Genomic DNA, 9,562 nt, shown 5'->3' with positions numbered 1-9,562 from the left:
CAGGCCAGGGAACAATAATCCCCAACACTGGTAGCCAGCCCAGAACCCAAGGGCCACCCCCAATCTAACCACTCTCCTTCCCTTACGATAATAAGTAGCAGGCATCGTGTTAAGTGCTTCACATGCATCACCTCATTTCAACATCATCAACAACCTGGTATTGGCTATGCTCACTAGAGGCATGAAAACAAGAACCAGAATGTTACAGTGCTTTTCCCAAGGCCACATAGCTAGTATGTGGCTGAGCCAGGAGTTGAACCCAGACCTGCCCTTCTCCATGTCCTTCCCAGGACTCAGGTGTCACTGCCTTCCCAGATCCCTACACTGTGCACGCCTCTCCCCAGGAACAATGATGTGACACAGTGACATGGAGGAGGAGGGAGAGAAGCCAAAAGGAAGCATCTGGTTAGACACGAATCAAACTGATTAAACCATAACCTGTTTTATTAACACATAAACTGTACCACTCTGACTTTAGCCAATTAACCTTGTGGCCAATGAACAACCTCAACACTTATCAGCTTCTCAGGGACCCTCTGAGAGGCTGCCCCTCTTGCTCCAAGGAAGGAGGGTGAGACAGCAGGAAGGAGACATTAACACACAACTATTCCTCAAAGAAGGCCATGGGGAACTCCTCTGCGTCCTCTCTCTGCTGCTGCTCCTCCCTCTGCTCCAGCTCTTTTCCAACATCTTCCATGAGTTGGTCCAGGTCTAGGTCACTGAAGGCTTCATCATCAGGGGGGAAACTTCCAGCCTCTTGAGGCGGTGGTTCCTGGGGTCCAGGCCCTTCTTTCCCCACCGCGGGACAGGCCTTGCGATGAGCTGGTGGGGTCTGGCCCTTTGGCACCATTATAGCTTCTTTTTCCTCAGACAAGCTGGTTACAGAGGCCTTGCTTTGGGGAGCTTTAAATTTTTTCTTAGGGCCTAAATGAAAAAGTGACAAAACTGAGATTCCTATTAGGTCATCTGTTCTTACCTTTTACAAAGCAAACTCCTAAATTTCTATTTCCAAAAAATCTTTGGAAAAGATGACCTTTCTCAGTAGAAAGAATATGGACTTTGGAGTCAGAAAGACTTGGATTTAAGCCATGTACTGGCCATATGCTAGACATGGGTCTTAAGCAAATTTTAAACTCTTTGAGCTTCAGTCTCTTTATCTTTAAGGTGGAAAATATTCAGTCACAGAGATATTGAAAGAATTAAAGGTAACAAGCATGGAAGTATCTATCTACCAGCCCACAGCAACACTCAATATACGTTAGTTCCCACCTCCTTACCATTCTCCTGTCCCTGGATCAAATCAAATCAATAACCATTATGTTTCTACAGTGTGTGCTGCATTCTACAACCTGGTGTACTTTTTGTTCTTTTTGTGAAGTAATTAAAAGCTGTAGAATTGTAAAGAAATGATCCAGGGAGGGAAGATGCAAACATGTACCTCATTTCCCCATAGTTTTTCCCCAGCCTGAGCCTCACCTGGCTGATCCGAGTCTGAATTCCCGTGCCCTTCTTTCCTTCCCATTATGGGTACAGGAGGAGCTGGAGACTCATTTCCCAGAGATCTCTTCATTTTCTTCCTTTGCGGAGTTCCATCTCGTCCATCTCCTATGCCTACATCACCCCCACCCACCAACCATGAAGGATATTTGTTTATTTCTCTCTAAATGACAGCTTGACATGGGTCCACAGACCTCCCACATTTAGTCTCCGCCCTGCATCTTCTGCTCATTCTCAATCTAGTGAGTTCTCTTGGTTCCTTTCTTTTTCCCAAATATTTCTCTTTTTTTTTTCCTGGATCTTCTCTTTACAGTTCTCAGAGTCTCCAGGAAGTCATCCTTTTTGGCTAAGAATTTAAAACATTCATTCTGCCTTTAAGCTACGATTTTATAATTCATTACAGGGAAGTGAGGAGGCTATAGCTTCCCTGATGATGCTAGCATGAATCCTGCCTATTTCTCAGGTTCTAGAGCTGAGACAACCAGTAAGGTCTGGCTGCCTGCAGACCCCTTCCACTTTCTGCTTCTGCCCCACCTTAACTGTGTCACAGGTCCCACTTCCAGCTGGCTTGCTTACCTGCCTTGGCTTTTTTGGTCTGAATTTTGGCTGGCGTGGGACTGGGCAAAGTTGGGTCCTGAGAATGGGAGAGAACAACAAGACAATATAAATGAAGTCACATAATTGTGTTTTTAATAGAGTGGGATGCTACAGAAATGACAGGTGCACTTAAGGAAGTCAAATTAGGTTCAAATTAGTCAAAACAGTGAGCCTGATACTATTTAAATAATGACAACAAAGAGAAAGATGTTCATCCTTGCCATTCTACTTGATATTAGCCAATGCAAGGCTTTATGCACAGGAGAAGGAAATAAAGGTAGGCTACAAACATGATAAAAATTGGTAAATTAAAAGAGAAAGTGAAAAAAAAATCTATATTCCAGAACTTCCAGATTCCAGTTCTACATGTAAGGAGCTTGGAAGTAGCCACTCTGCTCTAACAACAACCAAAAGCTGAACAGACTGAAAAATTAACAACTCTTCTTGGATTCATAAGAGAGGTGAGGACACAAGGGAAACTGCTGTCCTCAAGACTGAAGAGACAGAGAGGCAAATACTGGGAGTCCTGGCTTACCAGAGCCTAGACTTATACGCAGTAACCACCATGAGAACCAGTGCCAGGTAGGAAAACCTCAACAGTAATAAATGAATTGCTCAGTGCAGACAAGTCTGAAAGTTAAAAACTCTAAGGGGACCCAGTCATAGAGAGCTCCCAAACTTTTGTGAGTTTTACCTCCAGGAGCCTGACCAGGTTCTCACAGAAAATATCAGAGAAAAATCCCTTCATGCTTCCAGCAGGGGGAAGGGAAAAGGAACCATTTTGGAATATATCAGAGCACTTTGTTCTTCTTAACAAGGCCTGCCCTCAGGAGAACCTAGTTAACCAGCACCTAACTTTCCTAGAGGAAGGGAAATATCCACTCTAGCCCACTCTAACTATCCTGTCCCACCCAAGGGGAGAGAAAAAAAAACCAAAGAACACTTGTGAAGTGCACAGTCCAGAGGCATAGGTTCATTAAAAGACTGAGACCTAATCATAGGACTATAGAACACTTCCCTGCCCCCCAACACCTAACCACCCCATTAGTAAAGGCATATTTACAACAGTTCCTTTTACCTGGTACATCATGTCTGGCAATCAAGAAAAAAACTACAAGGATATCAAAAGGCAAAAAACACAATTTGAAGAGACAAAGCAAGTATCAAAACCAAACATGGCATGGAATTATCAGTCTGGAAATTTAAAGTAAATATGATTAATATGCAAAGGGCTCTGATGGATAAAGTAGACAGTGTGCAAGAACAGATGGGCAATCTAAGCAAAGAGATGGAAATCCTAAGAAAGATTCAAAAGGAAATTTTAGAGATCAAAAACACTGTAACAGAAATGAAGAATGTCTCTAATGGGCTTATTAGTAGACTGGACATGGCTAAGGAAAGAATCTCTGAGCTTGAGGCTATCTCAACGGAAACCTTCAAAACTGAAAGGCAAAGAGAACGAGGACTAAAAAAAAAAAGAACAGAATATCCGAGGATTGTGGGACAACTACAAAATGTGTAACATATGCATAACGGGAATACCAGGAGAAGAAAAAGAGAAATAAACTCAAGAAATATTGAAAACAATAACGAAGGAGAATTTCCCCAAATTAACGTCAGACACCAAAACACAGATCCAAAAAGCTCAGTGAACACCAAGAAGGATAAACGCCAAACAACTACCCCTAGGCATATCATTTTCAAACTACAGAAAATCAAATACAAAGCCCTAAAAGAAGCCAAAGGAAAAAAATACCTTTCCTGATATGCTATGGAAGGAGAGAAAATGGAATCATATAGAATGCTCACTTAAAACCACAAAAGGCAGAAAAAGAGTAGAAGACAAAAATAGGAAGAAAGAACAAGAGCAATAGAAAACAGTAACAAATATTGAAGATATCAATCCACTATAAAAATAATTATTTTGAATGTCAATGGTCTAAATGCACCAATTAAAAGACAGAGATTTCAGAGTGGATCAAAAAACAAGACCCAACTATATGTGGTCTACAAGAAACCCACTTTAAATATAAAGATACATATAAAGTAAATGGATGGAGAAAAATATACTATACTAACACTAATCAAAAGAAAAAAGGAGTAACTATATTAATTTCAGACAAAGAAGACCTGTTCAAAGTAAGGAAAGTTATCAGGGATAAAGAAGGGCATTACATAATGAAAGAGGGGTCAATTCTCCAAGAAGACATAACAATCTTTAAAGTGTATGTGCCAAACAACAGAGCACCAAACTATGTGAGGCAAAAACTGACAGAACTGCAAAGAGAAATAGTTGAATCCACTATCATAGTTGGAGACTTCAACATCCCTCTCTCATAAATGGACAGATCCAACAGGCAAGAAATCAGTAAGGACACAGTTGAACTCAGCCATCAATCAACTGGATATAATAGACATCTACCAGACTACTTCATCCAATAACAGCAGAATACATATTCCTCTCAAGCTCACGTGGAGCACTGACCAAGACTGACCACATTCTGGGCCATAAAACACAACTTAACAAATTTAATATACATAAATCATACAATGTCTGCTGTCAGACCACAATGGAATTAAACTAGAAGTCATTAACAGAAAGATAACTGGAAAATCCCCAAATACATGGAGATTAAACAACACACTTCTAAATAACACATGGGTCAAAGAAGAAATCTCAGAAGAAATTTTGAAATATATTGAGCTAAACAAAAATGAAAACACAACTAATCAAATTTGTGGGATGCAGTGAAAGCAGTGCTTAGAAGGAAATTTATAGCACTGAATGCATATATTAGAAAAGAAGAAAGATCTAACATCAATAATCTAAGTTTCAACCTTAGGAAAATAGAAAAAGAAGAGCAAATTAAATCCAAAGTAAGCAGAAGAAAAGAAATAATAAGAATTAGAGCAGAAATCAATGAAACTGAAAATAGGAAATCAGTAGAGGAAATCAACAAAACTAAAAGCTGGTTCTTTGAAAAGATCAATAAAATTGATAAGCCTCTAGCCAGGCTAACTAAGAAAAAAAGAGAGCAGAGACAGATTCCTAACATCAGAAAGTAAACAAGGGCTATCACTACAGATACCAAGGACATTAAAAGGATAATAAAGGAATACTATGAACAACTCATTGCCCACAAATTCAATAACCAAAATGAAATGGACCAATTCCTTAAAAGACACAATCTGCCAAAACTCACGCAAGAAGAAATAGACACTCTAAATAGGCCTATGTTTATTAAAGACATTGAATCAATAACTAATAACCTTCCAAACAAAAAGCATCAGGCCGTGATGGGTTCACTGGTGAATTCTACCAAACATCTACAGAAAAAAAATATACCAATTCTCTATAATCTCTTTCAGAGGATAGAAGCAGACAGAATACTTCGTAACTCATTCTATGAGGCCAGCATTACCCTAATACCAAAACCAGAGAAAGACATTACAAGAAAAGAAAACTACAGACTAATATCTCTTATGAATAGAGATGCAAAAATCCTCAACAAAATCTTAGCAAATCGAACGCAATGATGAATAAAAAGAACTATACACCATGAACAAGCAGATTTATCCAAGGCATGCAAGGCTGCTTCAACATTCAAAAATCAATTAATGTAATCCACCACATCAACAGGCTAAAAAAGAAAAATCACATGCTCATATCAATATGTGCAGAAAAAGCATTTGACAAAATTCAACACCCATTCATGGTAAAAAGTCTTAGTAAACTAGGAATAGAGAAGAACTTTCTCAACTTGATAAAGAATATCTACAAAAAACCTGCAACTAACATCGTACTTAATGGTGAGAACTAGAAGCTTTCCCACTAAGATGAGGAACGAGGCAAATATGTCCCCTCTCACTACTCCTTTTCAACATCATATTGGAAGTTCTAGCTAATGCAATAAGACAAAAGGAAATAAAAGGTATAGAGATTGGGAAGGAAGAAATAAAACTGTCTTTATTTGCAGCTGACATGATTGTCTATGTAGAAAATCTGAAAGAGTTGACAAAAATAACTCCAGCAACTAATAACCAATTATAGCAAGGTTGCAGGATACAAGATTAATATACAAAAGTCAACTGCTTTCCTATATACCAGCAATGAACAACAAATCAATGGAATTTGATATTAAAAACACAATACCATTTATATTAGCACCAAAAGAAAAATACTTGGGGGGCTAGCCCGGTGGCATAGTGGTTAAGTTCACACACTCTGTTTTAGCAGCCCAGGGTTCATGGGTTTGAATCCTGGGCACAGACCTACACATTGCTCATCAAGCCATGCTGTGGTGGTGTCCCACATACAAAATAGAGGAAGATTGGCACAGATGTTAGCTCAGGGAAAATCTTCTTCACCAAAAAAAAAAAAAAAAAGAAAAAAAACAACTTAGGTACAAATCTAACAAAATATGTACAAGATCTGTATGAGGAAAACTATAAAACTCTGATGAATGAAATCAAAGAAGAATTAAGTAAATCGAGAGACGGTCCATGTTTGTGGATAGGAAGACTCAATATTGTCAGTTTTTTCCAACTTGATCTATAGAGTTAATGAAATTCTAATCCAAATCCCAGCAAGTTATTTTGTAGACATCGACAAACTGATACTAAGGCTTATATGTAGCGGCAAAATACCCAGATAACCAACACAATATTGAAGGAGAAGAACAAAGTTGGAGGACTGACTCTAGCTGACTTCAAGACTTACTGTAAAGGTACAGTAATCAAGACAGCGTGATATTGGCAGAAGAATAGACAAATAGGTCAATGCAACAGAACAGAGATCCCAGAAACAGACCCACATAAAAACAGTCAGCTGATCTTTCACAAAGGAGCAAAGGCAATACAATGGAGCAAAGATGGTCTTTTCAACAAATAGTGCTGGAAAAAGTGGACAACCACACGCAAAAGCATGAATCTAGATGCAGATTTTACACTCCTCACAAAAGTTAACTCAAAATGAAAATATCTGCAAATCATATATCCAACAAGGGGTTAATTTCCAAAATATATAAAGAACTTATACATCTCAACAACAAAAAAACAAATAACCCAGTCAAAAAATGGGCAGAGGATATGCACAGATATTTTTCCAAAGAAGATATACAGATGGCCAGCAGGCACATGAAAAGATGTTCAACATCACTAATTATTAGGGAAATGCAAATCAAAACTATAACGAGATATCACCTTACACCCATCAGAATAGCAATAACAAACAAGACAAGCAATAACAAATGTTGGAGACGATGTGGAGAAAAGGGAACCCTCATGTACTGCTGATGGGAATGCAAACTGGTGCAGCCACTATTGAAAACAGTATGGAGATTTCTCAAAAAATTAAAAATAGAAATACCATACGATCCAGCTATCCCACTACTGGTATTTATCCAAAGAACATGAAGTCAACAGTCAAAGAGATTTATGCATCCCTATGTTCATCACAGCATTATTCACAATAGCCAAGACATGGAAGCAACCCAAGTGCCCATCAATGGATGAAAGGATAAAGAAGATGTGTATATACATACAATGGAATGCTACTCAGCCATAAAAAAGACAAAATTGTGCCATTTGTGACAACATAGATGGACCTTGAGGGTATTATGCTAAGTGAAATAAGCCTGACAAAGACAAACACCATATGACTTCAATCATATGTGGAAGATAAACAAACACATGGATAAGGAGAACAGATTAGTGGTTACCAAAAGGGAAAGGGGTGGGGAGAGGTGAAAGGGGTAAAGGGGCACATATATATGGTGACAGATAAAAAGTAGACTATTGGTGAGTGACATCAGCATCATGGCAGAGTGAGCTTTCCCGTAAAGTCTTCCCCCAAGAAGATACAACAAAAGGAACAGTCACAGACCAACAACGGAATCCTAGACAGCGAAAAGCAAGATCGGAAAGATCCACACTGCCGCACATATGAGAGTGGAATGTGCTGGGCCCCTGGAGGAAGTGGGGAGAGGTAAGGAGAACTCCTCTCCCTCCCCATCAGATCAGCAATCCCGGTCCTTGCAGCTCCCAGAGAGGGGGGAGGGGCGGCCCTCTGCGGTCCTTGCAGCTCCCAGAGAGGGGGGAGGGGCGGCCCTCTGCGGGGAAACCGTAGCTCTTCAGGCTCTCTCAGCCAGTGGGAAATTCCCACACAGAGGACTCAGAACTGCTACAGGGTACCATCAACATCTGAGCACCCCAGGAGAGCAGATAACGAGGGGCAAACGAGAAGCCACCCACACCAGGGACCCCCCCAGCGGGCAAAAGAGAGAGCCCCACACCCCAAGCCGGACCCTGCAGCTCAGCCAACCAGACCAGACCAAGCAACCAGTGGATTGCAGTGAACAGCCGGGGCAGAGCACAGGGGGCTCAGATTACACAGCCCTTTACCCCCACACAGCGGTGGTGGGTGGAAATTGCAACCAGATATTTCCAGGATGAGGAAAAACAAAGTCAATACAGGAACCACAATGCAAAGGTACATGAAATCACCAGACCAGAAGGAAAATGACAAGCACCCAGAAACCAACCCTGAAGACACAGAAATCCATAACCTAAATGACAGATTTCAAAACAGCTATCATAAAAAAACTCAATGAAAACGAGACACCACAGACAAACAATTCAATGAGATTAGGAGTTTCTTCACAAAAGAGATTGAAATCATAAAGAAAAACCAATCAGTGCTGATGGAGATGAAGAACACAACGGAGGAGATAAAGGAGAATCTGGAATCTTTAAAGAACAGAGCTGACAATATGGAGGAAAGAATTAGCATTATAGAGGATAGGAATACAGATATGCTCCAGATGGAGGAGGAGAGAGAACTAAGACTAAAAAGAAATGAAGAAAGTCTCCGAGAAATATCTGACTCAATTAGGAAATGTAACATAAGAATTATACGTATTCCTGAGGGAGAAGAGAGGGGAAAAGGAACAGAGAGCCTATTCAAGGAAATAATAGCTGAGAACTTCCCAAATCTGGGGAAGGAGCAGGAAATACCAGTAAGCGAAGCCAACAGATCACCTAAATACACCAACAGGCAAAGGCCCACTCCACGACATCTAGTGGTAAGGCTGGCCAAAGTCAACGACAAAGAAACAATATTAAGGGCAGCTAGACAAAAACAAAAAATAACATACAAAGGAACTCTCATCAGGCTCTCAGTGGATTTCTCAACAGAAACTTTACAGGCTAGGAGAGACTGGAATGATATATTCAAAATATTGAAAGACAAAAAATTTCAGCCAAGAATACTCTATCCAGGAAAATATCCTTCAAATATGATGGAGAAATAGTAACTTTCCCAGATAAACAAAAGCTAAGGGAGTTCATGGCCACGAAACCCCCACTACAAGAAATACTCAAGAAGGCCCTCAGGCCTGAAAAACAGAAGAGAAAGGGAATACAAAGCTTGGAGCACGGAGAAAAGTAGGCAGACAAACTCAGAAAAATA

At 40.0% G+C, this 9,562-nt stretch overlaps 1 protein-coding gene across 4 annotated transcripts in view; it reads right to left on the bottom strand.

Annotated features, from left to right (window-relative positions):
- Nucleotides 1-417: 417 nt before the first annotated feature.
- Nucleotides 418-9,562, bottom strand: part of ZCWPW1 (zinc finger CW-type and PWWP domain containing 1) — a 36,429-nt gene continuing 27,284 nt past the window's right edge. For all 4 annotated transcript variants that reach the window (XM_058569153.1, XM_058569156.1, XM_058569157.1 and 1 more), the window contains 3 exons: nucleotides 2,074-2,131; nucleotides 1,477-1,611; nucleotides 418-924 (listed from right to left, as the gene is read on the bottom strand). In XM_058569153.1, coding sequence (XP_058425136.1) covers nucleotides 605-924; nucleotides 1,477-1,611; nucleotides 2,074-2,131 — 513 coding nt within the window. In that variant the 3' untranslated portion in view covers nucleotides 418-604. The remainder of the gene's footprint in view (nucleotides 925-1,476; nucleotides 1,612-2,073; nucleotides 2,132-9,562) is intronic.

Source organism: Diceros bicornis, chromosome 26, assembly GCF_020826845.1.
Source record: "Diceros bicornis minor isolate mBicDic1 chromosome 26, mDicBic1.mat.cur, whole genome shotgun sequence".
NCBI lineage: Eukaryota > Metazoa > Chordata > Mammalia > Perissodactyla > Rhinocerotidae > Diceros > Diceros bicornis.
The sequence above is the reverse complement of the archived record's forward strand: the minus strand, read 5'-3'. Positions and strand labels throughout refer to the sequence as shown.